Consider the following 20,945-nt stretch of genomic DNA (forward strand, 5'->3'; position numbering starts at 1 on the left):
CCCACAAAAAGTGTGCATGGGAGTTCCTTTTTAGCAGCTCCCTCCCAAAAGAGTAATCACCACAGGTACATCTTTGGGGCGCACACTCCCAAAACCTCACAGCTCAAAGAAGATGGATTAGAAGGTTATCCTCCATATCAACGTATTAGAGTTCAGAGTGGTTCTTACGCATGTGAGCACTTCCTATTCCACATCAAGGGCCACAATCAGAATAATGCTGGACAACAGAGCAGCAAAGTATTAGATTAGTCATCAAGGAGGAGCAAGATCTCAGTCCTTATGTGTCGAATCCATTCAACTGTGGAATTGTGGATATCACACTGCATACAGGTTTCAGAAGTTTGTCTATCGGGATTACAAAACACAGTAGTGGATTCCCTCAGCAGACATTTCAACATTGACCATGAGTGAGAACTGAACAACAAGTTTTCCAAAATACGTGTCTGACCTGGGACTATCCACAGATCTCTTCACGACTCCATCCTATGTGAAGTGCAGATGATTCTGCTTAACAGGACGGCATGGCTGCAACTTGATGAGGGATGTTCTAGTCATTCCTTGACATCGCATACTGGTTTACACTTATCCTCCAATTACATTACTGTTCAATGTCTTGCACAAATTGAAAGAAGAAAAACTAGTAGCCATCTTCATAGCGCCATCTTGAACCAGGTCTGTAGTTCCCAGAGCTTGTTTGTGTCTCTCTGCAACTGCCTCTCCATTTCCTCTGATAGTAAATCTCCTAACCCAAGAGTCAAAATCCATCAGTTACCCAAATCTGGTAGGCTTGGCTGCTAGATGGCTCACTGTTACAGAAAAAAAACTGGTCTCCAGATGTACAAATGGAAACACCTCAACTGTTACATCATAGAATTGCATTTACTTTTTTTATGGCCACATCACATTGGTGGGGATAGTCAGCCTGAGGGAGACTAATACACCAAGATCTTTCTCCTCCTTTGTCATTTCTAACTATTAAGCCTCTAGTTTATAGCAGAAATTCTCGCTGTTAGTCTCTAAGTTCATGACCTTGTGCTTTTGTTCTGTCATCTCGTTTCTCTTACTCCAGTCCCCAAGATCATCTGATTCTTCCTGTATAATGTGCTGATCACCTCCGTATTGACAATGCTTCCCAACTTTGTATTATCAGCAAACTTCATCAGCACACTCCTGCTTTTCGTGCCAATGTCATTAATAAAAATATTAAGTAAGACCAGTCCCAAGACTTATCCTTGAGGAACTCCACTACCAACCTCCCGTCAGCCCAATAATTCTCAGCACAATTTCCTTTCAGCACAATTTGTTCCCATTTAACCAGTTTCTTACCCACCTTACAATTCCTGTGCTAATCCCCATATTCAGAACTGACTCTGTTTGTAAAGTTTCTAGCACCATAGGACTGTGATCCTGACTGCAGCCTTCGAGTGATACTGCAGCATAAATGCTAAATAACTACCTCGCTTAATCTGATTCTTATATGTTCTGCAAAAAATGAAACGAGGAAAGACAGGTAGAGTGCTGGTGATGGAAGTCTTATGTCCAGGCTGAAGAGCTGCAGCATAAAGATATAGATTTTCAACTCCTATGCAGAGAGAGTCTTGCCAACCTGCCCCCCCCCTCGCTTTTCCTACATAGTATATGCAAAATCTTGGACAGCAGGTTTGTTTTGGGTTGTAGAATCAGGAGGTCTTAGCTGGTCTGACTCCTTTCTGTTGTAGAGGACATTTCGTGTTGTTTTGCAGACAAGATTGATCAGATTAAGGATAGGCTGGCTGCTTCCCTGGTGGCAGAACAAGAACTTGAGGGAACAAGGGCCTTATCTTCTATGCTAAAGTTTCAGGTAGAGATTCTCCCTGAGGTACTGAAGATGATGAGAGAGCTTTGTCCCACAAGCAGTGTTTTGAATCTATTTCTTTCCTGGCTGGTGGAGGCCACTGTGGAAGTACTGGGTCCCTTGTTTGCCCCTCAATGAGGCCAGGCTGCCTCATGCTTAGAAAGAATTAGTGCATGCTTCATTCAAGCAGTCATCCCTTGACACTAAAAATGTAACGAATTATTGACGGGTATCACATCATCCTATCTGGGTAAGATTGTGGAGAAGGTTGTGGAGAAGGTTGTGGTGAGAGAATGCTGTGTCTCTAGAATTCCTTTATCCCTTGACCTTTATCAGTGTGGGTATAGACCTGGCTTTGGCAGGGAGAGACTTCAGTAGTCAGTCTCCTCTGGGCCAGTGGTTCTCAACCTTTCCAGACTATTGTATCCCTTTCAGGAGTCTGATTTGTCTTGTGTATCCAAGTTTCACCTCACTTAAAAACTATTTGCTTACAAAATCAGACATAAAAATACAAAAGTGTCACAGCACACTGGTACTGAAAAATTGCTTACTTTTTCATTTTTACCATATAATTATAAAATAAATTGATTGGAATATAAATATTGTACTTATGTTTCAGAGTATAACATATAGAGCAATATGAACAAGTCATTGTTTATTAAATTTTAGTTTGTACTGACTTCACTAATGTTTTTTATGTAGTTTATTGTAGAACTAGGCAAATATCTAGACGAATTGATGTAACCCCTGGAAGACCTTTGTGTATCCCCAGGAGTACGCATACCCCCAGTTGAGAAATACTGCTCTGGGCGATGGATGATGATCAGATGTCCATGCTGGTGGTATTAGATCTGTCAGCTGCCTTATGATACCGTTGATCCTGAGGTATTGCTGTCTTGCCTGTGGACCCTGGTAGATAGGGAGAGGGCTTCCCTTTGATTATTTTGTTCTTTTTTTTTCCAGAGAGATCTCATCAGATAGTTGTGAGCAATTGCTCTTCTTCCCAAAGGGCTGTCAATTGTACAGTCCCACAGGATGACATTCTGCCACCTTTCCGAGTCAAGGTGTAGATGGGGCTGTTAGGAGAGATAGGAAGAAGGAATGGGATACAGCTTTCCAGTATGCTGACACCCAATTATATGTGTCCATATCATTTGACTTGGATAATGTGTATTAGGGCATCAGCCAGTGTCTGGTTGAAATTGGAACAGGGATAAGAGTTTGCTGGCTGAAGTTCAACCTAGACAAAAATGACATGATGCGGTTTGGGGAAGCAGCTGGAGGAAATTGCAGAGGTAAAGTCAGTCCCTTTGAGGAAGTATGTCCACTATTAGTTATTAGGGCTTGTAAGATGGGTTTTAGCTGCCACCTCCCAGCTGCTGTTTGGCACTCACATTATAGCTGAGACCCCATCAGCCTTTTACCAGCTACATCTGGCTCAAAAGTCATGACCTTTCCTCTTGAATGTAGACCTTGCCATTATCTAGAAAGGCCACAATGACTTTTGGAAAAGAACCCACCTATAAAAGAAATGTAATTAATTTTAAAACAAGTATATAAACTGAAAAATATAGATCAAAACTTTGGGCCTACAAGCATTTCTCCAGGACTTTATTCCATGTATTTATTAACTTTAGTAAAGTTGTCAGCAGTAATGTTGGACTTACTTCCTTTTTCCAGAGCTGCTGTATGTGATATTTTCTAATGGTAAATTGAAAACCCTCTGTTCAGCTGGTAGCAATTATCCTAGTCAAAGTTCTCTGCATTTATTGTGGATTTAAGTGGGAGGGTTCCTTGCATTTGGAACTGCAGACCATGGGAGGTGAACACTATTTAATGCACTTGGGAAGGAGTTGCTGGTGGGTATTTCAGATAAGAGAATCAAGGTACCTTTCGTGTTAAGACATCATTGTTTTTAAGGGGATGCTTGAGCTGACTTTGGGATTGGTAGTCCTTCTGCTAGAGTGATGAATCTTGGTCTGGGATCATTTTCTTGATATGCAAGGAGGCTACAGTAAATAGTATTCATTGACTGGATGGACTGGGAGATTCTCTCCTTTGTGCTTATTGAGGTTAACAATATCTTAGTGAAGATGCATTTCTCTGGCTGTTACAGGTCTGGCAGATGAATGTGTGGATGGTAAAAGAAGTAATTGTTGGGTTTTGGGACTATTAACTGCTCAGTCCCAATCTCTGGGACAAGGGGTACCTCATGGACATGTTGATAGTGTTTCACTGGATTTTGAATTTTGAACCTCCCTCCCTTGCAGCATCTTTGGTTGTCTTAGACCTATAAGATACTGTGCTTTATTGTGAGAGCACTCAGAAGTTCTGATGGATTTCAGTTTGGCATGAGGACATCCTTACTCTGCTCTAAAACAGGTGAAGGGTAATTGTTTGTCTTCGGAATGTGTGCAACTTGGCCATATTTTTGTTTTAATATTAAGCAGCGTGTTGCTCTTCTCTCCTTGTGGTTGGTTTTTGGCTTATGGGGAATGCTTCCAGCAAAATACAGTCAGAACAAACCCTGCATGTAAATTGGGAAACAGAAGGAAGAAAAATTATTAACGTTTTCTTGAACTTGCAGTTTGGTGAGTTTGAGTATGTCTCCATGGTAGCAGCCCCAGGCAATCAGTACATTGATTAAATGCAGCTAATGTTATTTTACAGAAAACAATCCATCTAGGTATCATGTTGGAATTTGTTAATATAGGGCTAATCCCACCTATCAAAGCCCAAAAAACAGTTTCCTTCAGTCTTTCAATGCTGAGATTTGACACTAGCCCAATGGCAAGTGTTGTGATTTCCTATCGAGTGATTGTGTGCATATAAATTCCACTGTAGTTACTGCACCAGAGTGATTGTAATTCTGGTGACGGATGCATCTACTGAAAGTTAGGGACCCATCTTGTTCAACTTCAGGCTCAATTCTTTGGTCACCCCAAGAAGCTATATTCTATATAAATGTGCTGGAGCTCCTGTCTGTTTCTCAGGCCTGTGAGATGATTATGTCCATTATCAACAACGAGGTGATAAAAGTTCTTATTGACGACACCATTGCCATGTTTTATCTGAAAAAGCAGGCAGTTGCAAAATCATCTCAGCTATGGCAGGAAGCAGTCGTCCTATGGAATCTATGTATAAGAAACAATGCATCTCAGAAGGTGTTCCACCTTCCAGGAATGAGAAACACAATTGTAGATTCTCTCATCAGGGATTTCATAGATCAACACAAATGGTCAATCTGAAAAGACGTTCTCCAGATTTTTCACCATTTGTGTGCTCAGTAATAGACTTGTTTGCGACCAACCTGTACAACAAATGCTGGAGGTTTTGCTTCAGGATGGGCTGCAGCCTCAGCTCCATGGTAGATATCTTCCTTCTCTCTTGGTTCAATAATCTTCTGTCTGTATTCCCTCCAGTTCCTGTCATTCCAAGGGCACTCAAGAAACTGAAAAGAGACAGAACAACATTAATCCTCCCATGTCACCAGCATGGCCGGAAGAGTATTGGTTCACAGACATACATGAACTCTCTATCCAATCACTGATAATTTTACCTCTAGCCAAGGATCTCCTGTCTCAGAACCAGGAAAAGTCTCAGCATCCAATGTAATTGTCTCATGGCATGGATGATCTCTGGTTGAATTCTCACAAAATATTGTGCTCCTGAGATATTAAGGCCATCTTGGTGAGGAGTAGAAAAGAATCTAATAGAGCCATGTATATAGCAAAGTGAAAGATTTTTGATTTGGACACAGAGTCAATATGTATCACCTCATCACACAGAGGATTAGATGTGCTGAACTGTGTGTTGTACCTGAAATCGCTGGGCCTTTCAATTAATTCCTTGGGAGTCCAGCTGGCTTCCATATGTGCGCTACATCTGCCAGTGGAAGGGTTTTCCATTTTCTTGCATCCTTTGTTTTCCTGTTTCTTGACAAGTCTATTCAAAGCTTACCCTGCTGTGTTTGATCCCATAGCTGTGTGGGATCTCAACTTGGTCATCTTCAGATTGATGACAATCCCATTTGAACCTCTGATGACAGCTTAACTACCTTAATTGTTTATGAAGACAATTTTTCTGGTGGCAATCATTTCCGCAAGGTGGGTTTCAGAACGGCCAGGTCCATTTTGACAAATTTGGTCCATAAAGACAAGGTTTCCCTTAGGCCACACCCTAAATTTATGCCCAAAGTATCTTTCCACTGGAACCAAACTATTAATTTTCTAGTCTTCTTCCTGAAATTCCATTCTTCCAAAGCTGAAGAAAGGCTTCATAGCTTAGTCGTTCATAGAGCTTTGGCCTTTTTCTTGTACTGCACTAGATCCTTTAGAGCCTCTCCTAGGCTCTAGAATTTCATATTGGACTTTTTGACTGCATTAAGCTCTGCTATGCTGATCTTGCTAAAGTCTCCCCTCCACTGAGAATAATGGCTCATTCCACCAGGGCTCCGTCCACTTCGTCCCCTTTTCTGAGCAATATCTTGATAGCAGATACCGCAAAGCAGCAACATGGTCATGTGTACATATCTTTTCCAGACATTTATGCCATCACTCAAGCCTCTTGTGACGATGCCAGCATTGGCAAATCAATGTGACAATCTTTGTTCAGATGATCTGAAGCCCCTCCAACTGTAAGGGAACTGCTGTGATGAGTGACCTGCAGTGGAATACATGTGTGCACAATTACTCAAAGGAGAAAAAGTGGTTACTTATCTAGATTAATAGATTCTAAGGTTAGAAGGGACTATTGTGATCTAGTCTGACATCCTTTATAACATGGGCTGTAGAATTTCCCCGAATATTTTCTAGGGCATATCTTTTTTAGAAAAAAACATCCAGTCTTGATTTAATAATTGTCAGTGGTGAAGACTCCACTATCGCAGAGTAAGCATTGTTCTTAGAGATGTGTTGTGCACATAAACATTCCACGGCCCTCCTGCTTCCCTACTATTTCAGACATTATGTACAGCGGTATGAAGGAAAGGGGAGGGAGGCGGCAGACTCGCCCCTTTTATGCCCTCATCTGAGAGTGTGAGGAGAGCAGGGGTTCATGCACTATCTATTGGCACTGCTGGCAAATGTCTGACTTGGGTGCACGTACTCCTGCTGTAGAATATATATGTACACAACACATCTTGAAGAACAGCATTCTGTACAGGTAAGTAACATTTTTTTCCCCAGTGGACTTCTTTGAAATAGGTTCACTGAACACTTTGTTTTATGGCTTTTGAGTCAGTATTGATGTAGAACTATATGAAAATAATGAAAATAAAAACAATGAGCAAGATTTGTCTGTTCACAGATTATCAGGTGATTTTAGTTCATGTTCTAGATGATGACTTTCAAAATGTCTGTTTAAAAACAAAGCTACTTGTTGAGTTTGTCTCAGTTCTAAAGGCAACTGCACCTCTGACACCTTTGTGGCCTTCTTGAAGGCTCTTACATCTCTACTCCCACAACTCTGTAGAGTGGGGATTTAGGCTGCAGTTCAGTGTGATTATCTCAGCAAGTCTGAGTGAAGTTCAGCACCTGCATCTTTGCTCTTACTCCGAAACAATCACAGGGTTAACCAGTGATCAGCCAGCCTTCCTAAAGCATTTGGAACAAAAGCATTGCAGAGAAAATGTTTTTTCAGGAACAAAAGCATTACAGAGAAAATATTTTTTCAGAAACAATAAACAACTCACATGAACTCACTCTTAGTTTACCAGGCAGTCATCCATTTTCCACATGGAGATATTGGCAAGTTTCAGATTCCTTCAGGCACTTTCTGCTGGACCTATCCCTCTTGGTCACAGCATTATGGCAATCTTGTATCAGGTGAGAGTGACATCCTTCACTATGTCAGGCTGGTCAGTTTGCACAGTTTTCCTTTCTTTGTCAGTCTCATGAACATGGTTAAATGATTAGATGCAGTTTCCCCTGTGGGGATGAGGCTTTTCCTGACTCGTTACCAGCCTAGAGATTTGCGTTGATTACCACTGCCCCTACACCGTTACCCCCAGTGACTTTAGTTACTGCAGACAATTCTGTAACTCCCCCGGAGTGCTAGAATACAATACCTAGGCCATACATCTAACATTTATATAGTTGATACAATAGTCTTTGAATATTCCATATGTTCACTATATTAGTTACAAAGTTATCAATGTATAAAATAGCCTTTGGAATTAGAAACTGTTGCTTGCTTTGCATCCTTAGAGGCTTATAATTGAAAGATGCTAAACAGTGTACAATAGAGTCTCAGTGTTACGAACACCTCGGGAATGGAGGTTGTTAAATGAAACAAGGACAGAAAGTTTCCTTACCTTGTCAAATCTTTTTTAAACTTACCCTTAATTTTTTTTAGTAGTTTAACACTGTAATGTACTGTATTTGCTTTTTGTGTGTGTGTGTCTCTGCTGCTGTCTGATTGAGCACTTTCTGTTCCAAATGAGGTGTGTGGTTGCTGGGTCAGTTCATAACTCTGGTGTTCGTAACTCTGAGGTTCTACTGTTATTACTTCTGTGCTATCTCATACTATCATACCTGCATGAAGTCAGGGAGTCTACAGCATTGGTGAACAAGCAGACAGGATGATTCTTTAGCCTGTGTCCCCAAATAAATGTGCGGAGATTACCTGGACTACCCTCACTCTCAAACTTCTCTTGATGTGGTGTGGACACTTCATAGGCACTAATTGGTGTACATCTGTTCACCAACCTTTCTGTACAAGTATTCATACACATTCAGACTTGCTTAATGACAGATCAGTGAATCGTCACACACATACTTGTATTTGCTGACCTATTTACCAAAATCTTCCAATCTGCCCACACTTCCCTTCCCCCACTCTAACCAGGGAATGTGCTTGAAGTGGTAGTGTCAAGTAACATTGCTGTATTTAAGGAAAAACTCAATGAGCATGTGAACTTCAGAAAGTTACAAGGATGTATTAACCAGTCTTATATCTAGAGAAGGTAACCATCTTTTTTTGGAAATCAGGAGGGAATTGTTTGCTGATCATGCTGCATGAGAGAGTTTTTGCCACCTCTGGTACAAAAAGTTTACAAAAATGACAAATAACAAATTTAAAAACTGGAAATAGTTCTCATTCGTGTCTCAAATTGAAGTTGCTATAATGTTGATGTGTTTCTCTTATACTATACATTGTTTTCTATTGTTAAAATCTTTAATAACAATTATATGAAAATGAGTAATCAGTGCTTTTGGTTAATAACTTTTTCTGTCTGCAGATTCCTCTCTTTGGATCAAAATCTTTTGGAGGAAGAAGCCCTGACGGTCCCATGTTGAGCAAGGCTGAGTTTGTTGAGAAAGTTCGTCAGAGCAACCAGGCCTGTCATGATGGTGATTTTCATACAGCTATTATGCTGTACAATGAAGCGCTGGGAGTCGACCCTCAAAACTGCATCCTGTACAGTAACCGGTCTGCAGCTTATATGAAAATCCAGCAGTATGACAAGGCATTGGATGATGCAATCAAAGCACGACTCCTAAATCCTAAATGGCCAAAGGTATGAATGCCCATTTTCCTTCTGGTGAGAGACTCTTTCTGTGGGAGTTGCAGCTCCTGAAGTAGTATTAAGGCTTTAATTATTTTTTTGTAATGGAGAGGAACGTAAGTCATTCTGTACTTATGGTTCACTTTGCTGGGTGCTCTGGAAAATAGAAATCTTTCTGTGTTAAAAGTTGCTTGATTTATTTGAGTTTCCTATTGAGAGTTAAACTATTTTCTGTGTAAACAGACTTTTGCCCATTTTTTCGAAGCTGCCTGGCAGGGATTCTTTTTTGCTGATCCTTGTGAAGATTTTGGATTCAGCCTTTTAAACAAATGCCATTCATAGTGTGTGAAGATGAGACGTCTTTCTTAACATTTACAGTAATAAATATTCAGCAGCAGCCAATAGTATCTTGTTCTGAAAGCCTCGGGAGAGCAGCATGCAGGATGGAGTGTGCTGAATAGAAATTGTTGTTGGTAATGGGGCATTAGATTAGCTCATATACCGGTGATGCAGAAAATGAAGGACTTTAGCTTAGATCACTACCTCCTGCTTTTCTTAAAATTTAGTTTTTCTAGAGCTGTTCTGTTCTTTAGTCTATTTTCTTGGTAATTTTTGAAGAAATTCCATATGGCCCAACATCCTCAGTAAGACCTGATAAGGCATGGGGAGGGTGTGCCCTTACATGTTGATCGGTCATGTAAGGGATAAATGGATACTCTTCCATAAAATAGGGACTCCCAGAGAGAGCACTGCCTTTATTTAATGGTGTTGCTTTGACAGTGGGTTTCTGCTGTGTTTCATTGAGAGAGACCATTATGTTCTATTTTTCATAGATGACTTTATTGTTGACTTTCCTGAATCTCATCCTTCAGCATTGCTTCTGTTTTCATCATGTGTGGTGTGTTACTTTATGTTTGGCAACTTTTCTTCATATTTCAGGTCCAGGGATCTTCAGTTTGGGTTTCCAGTCTCTGTGGAGATTGGGGGCAGACACAGACTTGTCACTAGTTGAGAGATAAGCTGCAGTAAGTGGCCAGTTCTGCCTTCACAGCTGCACTGGAAGGTTTCTGTCCCTGACATCTTTGAAGCACTCAATTTCCATGCCTTTTTATTCAGAAATACTCTTTCTGAAGATAGAAATTTCTCCTCTGAATTACTTTCTTCTGTTAAGCCTGTCCATGTGATGGTGCTGAGCTTTTGCAGGAAAAGACTCCACGGAGCAGGCTCAATTTGAGAGAAACATGACATACCTATGAAGGGGGAAACAAAGCTCCTCTCCAGACTCCCACTGAAGAGAGCTCTGCCTTTTCCACTCCTAGGGCAAGAGAGTTCACACAGGCAGAAAGCAGGATGTTGCTCCTAGAGATAAGAATGGGCCTTCTGCAAGTGATCCTGGATTAGTGTTCCTGCTGCTTCTAGAACTCCTTAGACATCCTACTACTAACTGATGCACTCATCTGCTTGTCCCATTTCTTGAAGAATGGCAGGTGACTTTGGAAATGGAGGAATTGGGCTCAGCGGGTCAGTTCTCACAGATGCAGCCTGCAGTAGTAATGTCATTCATGTGTCAGACTTCAGTCAGTGTGCACCCCATAGTGTCATTTCTAGAAGTGGGTTAGCCTGCTTTTCTTAACCTGCTTTCCACAACTGGGAACGGATCCCCAGCCATTGAAAATTAAAAGCTTGTCTCTAAGACAAGCTAACTTTGTTTTCTGCCTTGGGCAACTCAAATTGCCCTTTTACTTTTGGACATTAATTTACATCCTCTCTGAACCACATGGATCTTCCTCAGCCAGGCCTGTGCACTCCCTCTCCATGGAGGAAAGGGTTCTAGTACAGCCAGACTAGGAGGCAGCTTTGGTAAAACGTTAGTGGAGATATTTTTCCAAGCTCTGCCCACTCATGATGCCAAAAGGAGAAAACCCTTTCAGTAGACCTGATGGCTGTAGTTATGAGAGCCTTCCCATCTGTGGGTCCTGCTCCCTGGAATAGCTTACCTGAAGCACTCCACTTAGTTAATTTTCCATCTCATTTTAGCTCTTATCTCAGCACACCTTTTCTCCCCTGCCTCTTTCTCTGTTATATTTACTGAAGCTTTAATGTCACCATATTATTTACACCACTGGGTTCTGTAATTTATACCATATACCACATCCTGCATTAGCAAGGAGAATCCTGCTCTGACAGGGAGATGGACTTGAAACTCATAGGTAGTCTCTTCCATCACTAACTTCTGTCTTATATTAATGAAATCTATAAAACATTTAGGATAGTTTGTTTCAAGCGCTATGTAAAATGAAGTTGTGTTGTATTCAGAGATCTACAAGTTTCCAGTTCATTCAGTTGTATAAATGCGGGGAGGCATGGAGTATAAAAAAGCCAGTATATTTTTGGATAGCTTAGTTTTTTGTTACTGAGAAATCTGATAACGATTTACAGGGGAGCCCACTTAAATGAATCGTTATGGCAGGACCTCATAAAAGAATATTTTTCATATGCCAGTCACAGACAGAAGTACAGTGAGATCTTTGAAAAGAGTCTCTGGTAAAGGAACAGAGCTGTGTGTCAAAGGGAAAGTAAAATAGAGTGGAATAGGAAATTCACTAGCTAAAAGACTGGCCCTGTTACATGAAAGTATCTTTGTGTTACCAAATCAGAATCTATTCAATGCAAAGAAACCCCTATTAATGCAATGTTAAAGTTGCATAGTTAAAAATAGCGTTTACACTATCTAATTTTTTATCATACTTGCAGTAACAGGAGGCAGTGTGTTACAGTAGATACGGCATCGGACTTTGAGAGACCTCTATTCTAATCTGAACTCTGCCACTCTGTGAACTTGGCAGCCACTTCTTTTATTCTCTTTTTACCCTCTTTAAACCCTTTTTACAGGTGGAAAATGGCACTTACCTCCTTTGTAAAGTGATTTGAGATATGCATGTGAAAAAAGCTATATAAGAGCTAGATGTTGGTATTTTCACTATATTGTAGTTTGCTCCTGCCATCTTGGATACATTTGCAAAGTACCGTATTTCTGTTTATAATATAAAATGTAAACTTACTTGAAAAGCCCAACAGATCTTTATTGTGATAAGAAATGAAGCAGCTAAAGTAACTTCTCCAGGCTTTCCTGTACCCCCTCTTCTTTTTTTCCCCAGAGTGATGTTGCCAGTCTGCCATATGGTAGCCACTCTGGACAGCATCCCGCAGTGGTCCACTTTGGAACTATATTACATTTTACTTTCTCCTTGACAAAGTACTCAGTTTTAGAGTGGATTACATTTGCTTCTGTGGTGTTGTCAAAACCTGTTATTTTTTTCATGAGTGATGGAATTTTGGCCAGGGCTGGAGTCAATATTGCAATGATGAGAGAAGCTCCAGCCTTCCAGCAAATTTCAGCCCTGCCTGGGGGAAAATCCCCTCTGATTGGTTGCTTGTTCCACTTTCCCACCTTCTTAGGTAGAGCAGCCAAGAAGCAGGTAGAGCTCTCTACCGATCCCCTCTGTGACCCAACATTATTCTCGCAGAAGAGGAGGCAACAGAAAGACCCCAGCACCTCAGAGTGGTTCTACTCCTCCCTCGCCTTTGATGATCAGGGACAGCTCCTCTGTGCTCTCTTCCTGCTTCCCCCCCACTATACTCAGCATGCAAAGGGGCAGAGGGAAGTGAAGAACCTCTGGAGCTGTCCTTCCCTCACCCTCCCCACCTTAAGGCTGGAAAGGGGAGAAGGGGACACTGCTGCAGCTCCCACCCAGATCTGGGAGAGGCTCATGAAGAACCCCAGGAGAAGCAGATGTGAGGCTGAGGCACTAGAACCAATGAGAGGCTGGGTTGGGAACAGGGTTGACTTTGGAGGTTGGGGGAATAGAATTAATTGCTGGGCAGGGGATGAACGTATGTGGGGGTAAGTACTCCTGCTGCGGTGGCCCAAATTACTTTGCCCAACAGAATCACTGTGAATTGTCTCTCTCTCACTGGGGATGGATAGGAAGGAGGAGTTAAAAAATCAAAACAGACTAAAGAATACAGTATAATATAATTTTTTAAAAATTTCATCAGTTTTGGACTAATTTCATTATTCTCTGGGCTTCACTCAGGATTTTTGAACCCTTAGAGTTGGCAATGTTGCTTCTAGGATATGACTATCACTCTGTAAATAAAGACTAATGCAAAAAAGGCCTCATTTTTCCATGGCCGTACCTTGGCAGCATGTTAGTTGTGCCATATTCCTGTAAACAGTCCCAATCAACTCAAGATACAAAACCAAATTTGAGTCATTTAAAGACATTCCTGGCTGTTCATTCTGAACTATAGTTTATACTGGAGAGTTTGTCGCTCAATCAGAAGTACTTTGCTTCTAGAGGCAGAATCCCTGTCTGCTAGCAAGCTGGTTGGAAAGCAAACCCTTTTTATGAGAAAAAAATTCCTGTTTTGATGAATTTTGTTTCAGCTGAAATTTTCTGACCAGCTTTAATGCTATTTTATATAAGTAACTTTTTTTAAACCTCTAATTTGGAATTACCACTAATTTCCATATCAACATGCCTCTAACATAACCTCCTCCTGCATTAGTTCTTAAGCAATATTTCTCAGGTAACTTGTGGAATGACTTTTCCACCCCCTTCTCTCCATCTCCACACTACATTCACTGACTGCACAGGCTCATCCTTTCTCATGGTAGAGAGCTAATGAAGGACCCCCATGTGATCTTGTATGACATATAGGTGACCATTTATAATGTTGTTAATACCAATATGACAAAATTGCAATGAATCTTAGAAGATATGCCATGTAAGGCATCAATGGAAAAGTTATGATTTGCTAAATAAGACATATATATATGATTTGCTAAATATGATGTAAATATGATGCATCTGTATGTATGTGTCGTCTTTGTATTGTAAGTTATGAATATGTGTGATATATCTGTATCTAAAACTTGTGCTGTGCTACTGGGTGACACCCCCAGGCAGATTAGCATCAGTACTATCCAGCCTACTTGGCGGTCTGTCAGGAACAATCATCTATACAATGCACCCAGGGAGATAAGACAGGCTATGCTTATGAGTCATCAGGACATACCTGTGGACAGGGGACTCCAAGTGCTTTTTCATGCCCATTAAGGATGTAAAATATTGTTTAACAAAACAACCGTTTAAATTATTAAAATTTATATAGTTTAAATGGTTAGCTAATACGATATGTTACATCTCTAAGGCGGTCACGGGGGACGCCTGGGAGCTGGATGGGGGCAACCCAACCTACCTCGGCTCCACCGATTGCTCGAGGGTGGGCCTTCCAGAGCCAGGGTGCTGCTGCTCCTGGATCCTGCCGTCTCCCAGCCCGCAGGAGGGAGCAACAAAGCACCTCTGCGCCCTGCCCACCCAGCCATCCGCTCCCCGCTGCCACCCCCGGAGCCCGCCTATCTCCCCAGAGCGGGCCCTCCAGAGCTGGGAGCCCGCCCCCTCCCAGTCCGCAGGAGGGGGCAATAAGGCACCTCCGTGCCCTGTCTGCTCCCCAAGCCTGTCCACCCCTGGCAATGCTCCCAGTCCTGTCTTAGGACCGGGGACACCCCCTAGGCCTGCCCAAGCCCCCCAGACCCTTCACCAGGGTGCACCTCAGCTGCTGTTGCCTGGCTCGTTGCTGCTCACGCTGGTGCCGCCACTGGCACTGAACTGTGCACATGTGTGAGCATGTGTACCAGCCCCCACCCCATCATCCTTCCCTCCCTGCAACACCACATCCCCACTCAGCTCCCCAAGTGCACAGTCACCCCCCCATCCAGTGAACAGTTAAACGGTTAATGCAATTTGTAAACAGTAAGACATACATACCAGTTAACGGTTTGATACTTTGCACATGGGCATTATGGATGTAGTGAGCTTGTGTTTAGGACAAGCCACATGGCAAAGAATATAAAAGGCAGCTGCACTATCTCCATCTTCTCTTCACTTCTGCTTCTTATCCCTGGATTAATTTCTCTACAAGCCAAAACTTTAAACAAAGGACTGACAGACCCATCCAGGTACTGGCTGTGCTCCAGAGGAACTTTACAAGTCAGCAAACTTAGCAATACAGCTAAGAATCCGATATATATGGACTTTGAAGACACATGTATGTATCTGATTGCTTTGACCATTTAACATCTCTCTTCTTGTTCTTTTCTTTCCTTTCGTAATAAACTTTTAGATTTAGATACTAAAGGATTGGCTGGCAGCGTGGTAGTTTGCGTAAGATTCTAACCAACATTGATCTGGTAATGTGGCTGACCCTTTGGGGGATCAGAAGAACATTTTGGAAAGGGAATGGAGTTTTAAATAACTTGTCTTTACTGGGCCTAGTTGCTGCTTGGGAGCCAAAGACTGAAATGCAATAAAGAGGACTGTGTATTTCATTTTTTGGGTTTCTTGATAACCATTGTGGGGAATCAGGAGCACTGTTTGTGACTGGTTGGTGACTCTAACTTCAGTGTTAATCATCAGTTTTGGGAGAATCTGCTCTCCTTTTTGCGGCTTGCCCTGACCTTGGCATTTTCAGATGGGCTACCCTAGGAACATCAGGTCACATCCTGTATCCAACTGATCATGTACGTGACCTGTCGCATGTTACAAAGTCTTAAAATAGCTCTCTTCTCACTGGCTGATCGTGTGTATTTGAAGTGTTCTGTATTGGAGATCTATGGAATTATTTGTACCATGTTAGAGCCACAGAATAAGCTCTTTGCAAATGACAGCAGGCTTTGAAGCCAGAATTGAGTAAGATTCAAAGAAGGATTTGCTATTTATATGGATAACAGGAATATCTTAGAATTATAGTTTAGTGCTAACAAATTTTGGAAGGGATATAAAACCTTACGTCTCAGGGCTTAAGACACTCTCTAACTATTAGAGACCAGTTCCAGAGGGGTAGCCGTGTTAGTCTGTATACAGCAAAGACAACGAGAGTTCTGTGGCACTTTAAAGACTCCAAATATTAAATCTGTTAGTCTTTAAAGTGACACAGAACTCTCGTTGTCTTTATTAGAGACCAGGATGAGACCTAATATGGGGAGGCAAATTGTCTCGTATCTACCTATTGCAGCGTTTCTTACACCTTCCTCTAAAGCATCTGGTGCTGGCTTCTGTTGAAGACTGTATTGGACTAAATGGATAATGGGTCTGATCCAGTATGGCAGTTATGTTCATCTGTTTCTGTATGTAAGAATTTCAGTGTTCATTTGACAGTGTTCAGTGGCTAGATGAATATGAAATAAACACACTCACAGGGCAATTCTATTGGCTGAATAGACAGCTCAGTCAACAAAGTGTAAACAGTGGCTGTCTTAAGCCATGATTATCCAGGATGGAAGTCTGATGAAAATGTCTCAGCAGGGAGCTTTCCTTGGCTTTTAAAAAAGCTGCCATCATGCTAACACAGTAATTGAGATAATGAAAACCCGCAATTGAATTATTTTTTCATCCTCTGTGTGTTGTTTGCTGCTGGCATGTGTTTTTCCTCATTCTCCTACACAGGAATCTTTCTTTGGCCTGAATTGTTGGTCCACTAAAAATTGTCTCAGATTACATTGGCTTTAGAAAATTTTGAGAGTTTTGACAAACTCTGCTTTGGCTCCTGGACAATCACTGTTGGCTTATTAAGACATATCTGTATCTATTAAACTGATGTGATGTCCAAGAGCTCCCTAGGCATCTTTCTTTGTTATTTGTTCTAACGCTTGAATCTCTGTGAGTCTTGCTGAGGAGAAGCAACCCCTGTGGTTCCTGAGTCTGACTATGGGAAGTATCTATCTCCAGAAATACCTTGTTTTAATACCACAATAACCTCTAGATATTTCTGCCTTTCAGTTATTCCTCCATTGTGTATTTGGTCATTCCTCTATACAAACCCCAATTTCTCCATTTTCTCCAGTTTATTACAATTTTAAATTGATCATACAAAACATTTTATTTCTTTGCACAACTCCTGCCATTTCTGTTTGGCTTATCAAGCAATAGTGGCTCTTCCCTCATGTGTTTGGGGTTGGAGCAAAGACCACTGTCTTATTCATGTCTTTTTTAGGATATAATTAGAAATAAAAAGAAACACACAACATCTGACTTTCATTTATTTTTAATCTAGAGGCTTGTCCGAAGTTTTGCTCTTTTTTCCTGACAAATTCTCTAAACCTTCCTCTTGAGTAGAGCATTTCCCCAAAAGGCAGGATTATCATTGTACAGTCTGACAAAGACAGACATCACAGAGAGAGATTGGGGCTATTCATCATGTTTTATATCTATTATTGATGAAACATGTTCTATTGTTGTTAAAGAGGTACTATTTACAATAAAATGTTACATGGATGTTGCAAACAAATCCTCCCTCCTCCACCTCTACATAAAAGTATGTTTTACCAATATGACTGTATTCAAAATGTAATTTAAAAATATATAATCTAATAAAAATGAAACTTAAAGTGTAAAATCTGCTACTAATCCAGTTACTTTTATTTCACATACAGAAAAGTCTGTGTAATGTTACATTTCTTAAAATTAGTGCATATTAATTCTATTATCCATGAACTACCAGTGTAAGCAAGGAAAGAGGGTAGTGTCCAGAAGTCTCTATCTAGCATCCCCTTAAAAGTCTGAGTCTATCCATGTCTAAAATAAACCAAATGTGTTGATCAAGTTTTTCTCACTTCTGATACTACACACTAGAGTGCTACAGCTAGTTGCTTTCAGTGGACCAGCAAGAGCAGCAGTCTTAGCCTCATTAACATAGGTCATGGCATAAGATAAGCACTAATTATCTGTAATGACTTTACTACTGTGAGCAGACGATGTACTTAAGCAGATTTGATGCTGAGCTCTGTGTCTCTGGGTTTTGTGAATCTCCTTTCAAGAGTGTACCTGAAATGGTGTGTGAATTCTGCAGTGAAGAAAAGGGATATTGGTGTTTGCAGTGGCTGGGGCTCTTGGGTCGTTCCCTCACCCCCCCCCCCCCCCCCAACACACACACACACACACACACACACACACACACCCCGGTGGAGCAAGCACAGAGCAGCCTTTGTTTCTTTGTTTATTTGAAGGGCAAAAACACAAGTGAATTTTCTCACTATCCCATCTTCCTGACAGCTATTTTCCAGTCCAAGAGTGAAGTGAGATTCCTACCAGGCCATCAGGGTTTTGTTCTCTTTATTTTACTGTCTTTGACTGAGAAAGAAGTAACAATTTTTCTAATAGAAATTTCTCCCCAAAATGTTGGTCTGAGTAATGTCAGTTGTCTGTTTCCTTGGGAACTGGGAGAACAGTAGGTGGAATTAGAGTACTTTCTCAGCTACTTCTGACTGCTTATGAGGGATACTAATCCAAAAGAAATTATTTGGAAAGCACAGTAGAGATGGAGAGTCCTGTAGAAGAGGCAACTCAGAACTGTGATTTTTTTAAGGTTTGGGTGGTATATTTTCCTGATCTCCAGCACTTTTTCTAAAACCCATACATGTTTTTTTAGTACTGAATTTTAGTGGTAAAATTTTGTCCAAGGAAGAGAGCAAGTTGGGAGATAGTTTGGGGACTACTTAACTAGTTCAATATTCCGAGAATCCCATACATTTCAGGATGAAGTTTACAATTTAATATAATCTAGAAGAGGCACAATATGTCTCACTGTTGTCTTGTTGTCAGTGTAGAAAAGATTGTCTGATACAGTTGTGCTTGATGATACACTGTACTGATTACAGCCACCTTGGTTTGTTGTGAGACTCATTCAGTGTGGAAGCAATTTGATAAGAAGATGATGCGTACTCTGAAAAACCCAATATAGATGTTGTAAATGTCACATGATAAGGTACAGTGTTATATCTTGTGTGATCATTTTTTTTCTTTAATTCTTTCCCCAATTCACCAGTGTATAGAAGTAGAATTTTTCCTTGTGTTCTATGGGAGAACACACTAACTGTTGGGAAATTAGAAGCTTAGGTTTTCTTTAAAATCAAAGCAATTCCATTAATTAGCCAGAAGGGGGAGCTTTATGAGTTGTAGAAGTAGTAGTAACAAGGAGAGTCCTGTAGCACTTTAAAGACTAGCAAATTTAATTTCTGCAGGCATAAGCTTTCGTGGGCTGTATGAAAGCTTATGCCTGCAGAAATTAAATTTGTTAGTCTTTAAAGTGCTACAGGACTCTCATTTTTTTGCTGTACACAGTAACACGGCTACCCCTCTAGAAGTAGTAGTGTGTTTTCAGGACTTGAGGATTTTTTATCTACCCAGTGTCCAGTTTCTGTGTATCTGGGGAGCTCAAATACAAATAGTGTCCAAATCCAAGTTTTTCTGATAGTATGGTGTAAACAGACTTGGACTTTTTGCCCCCTCCCTTTCAATAATGAGCATAAGAACGACCATACTGGCTCAGACCAATGGTCCATCTAGCCCAATATCCTGTCTTCCGACAGTGGCGAATGCCAGGTACTTTAGAGGGAATTAACAGAACAGGTAATCACTGGGAGAACCTCACGGTGAATTGCCTGCCAGGTATGAATCTTGCAGACCTATTGAGACGTCTAGATAGACTTATGTGCAGTGATGGGGCAAAGATAGTGGTTGTGATACATATATGAGATTTTCTCTATGGGCAGGTTAATTAATAGCTGTCTACTGAAAGGTATTTTGCACCTTCCTCTGAAATATCTGATACAAGCCACTGTCAGAGACATCATACTGTTTTTGATGGACCACAGTTCTCATCCAGTATGGCAATTCCAATATTCTTTGTCACATTTTAATATGCATTGGGATGAAGGCATAAAGCATCTGTAAAATGATGAGCAAACATAATACTTTTTATATATTCAAAAATTCTTTGCAATTCAGAGTAGCTGAAATTCAACATTTGAGTTTTGTTGGGACCATTGTTCGTAGCGCTCTCACTCTGTTTTGTTTTGTTTTTTTGAGCACAAGGTGCCTCATTTGATCTCAAAGGGCTACTGAAGGCAGGTGGCTGGATTGCTTGATCTTATGAAATCAGCTAAATGTGTATGAATAATCTGCAAATGAACCTTTTTTTATAATTCAACTGGACAGACTCTAGTTTATGCTTCCCATGCCAAAATGTGTTTTGTGTGTTGGGATGTACAGAATCCTCATGGTGTTAGCATGCCCTCTTCTGTTGGTATTGATGATTACACTGTAACCAATGGCTAATTCTTATGGCTGTGCCTGTTGGCTTGTGTGGCAATATTATTATTGGGAGTATGGTATTATGAAGGCAGGTTTCAGTCCCACATCTTGTATTCAGATACAGTACCTGGCTTGTATCTAAATAAGGTCTGCCAAATATGCTGCTTATCTAAATTCTCTGAGTCCTTCTGTAGAAATGAAAATAGAAACCTCCTGATTACTAACTTGAGCAGTGGTCTGGCCCATGTGGGAGAAGTTCTAGTACCTCACAGCTTCTAGAACTTGTCACAGTAACTTCCTCTGATCTTTTGGATGTCAGCAATGAGTCTTTGCTGCAGCAAAACCTGCCAACAGCTTTGTGTATGTAATGGTGGTCTAGCATTTCCATCATGAAGGAAGCCTCTGTGAAAGGGACTAAGTCCGTAAGAGGAATAAATTCAAAGTGATG

The 20,945-nt window shown here is 41.0% G+C and overlaps 1 protein-coding gene across 2 annotated transcripts in view; it reads left to right on the plus strand.

Annotated features, from left to right (window-relative positions):
* TTC28 (tetratricopeptide repeat domain 28) overlaps positions 1-20,945 on the plus strand; it is a 358,389-nt gene that overhangs the window by 17,048 nt on the left and 320,396 nt on the right. Inside the window, exon 2 of one of the 2 annotated variants that reach the window (XM_067539398.1) lies at positions 9,075-9,353. In XM_067539398.1, the coding sequence (XP_067395499.1) occupies positions 9,126-9,353 (228 nt within the window). In that variant the 5' untranslated portion in view covers positions 9,075-9,125. Of the gene's footprint in view, positions 1-9,074; positions 9,354-20,945 lie in introns of those variants that run through there. The other variant, XM_067539400.1, reaches the window with a different exon arrangement.

Source organism: Emydura macquarii, unplaced genomic scaffold (assembly GCF_026122565.2).
Source record: "Emydura macquarii macquarii isolate MOO-44397 ecotype Brisbane River unplaced genomic scaffold, CSIRO-AGI_Emac_v2 contig_554, whole genome shotgun sequence".
In the NCBI taxonomy this organism is placed as follows: Eukaryota; Metazoa; Chordata; order Testudines; family Chelidae; genus Emydura; species Emydura macquarii.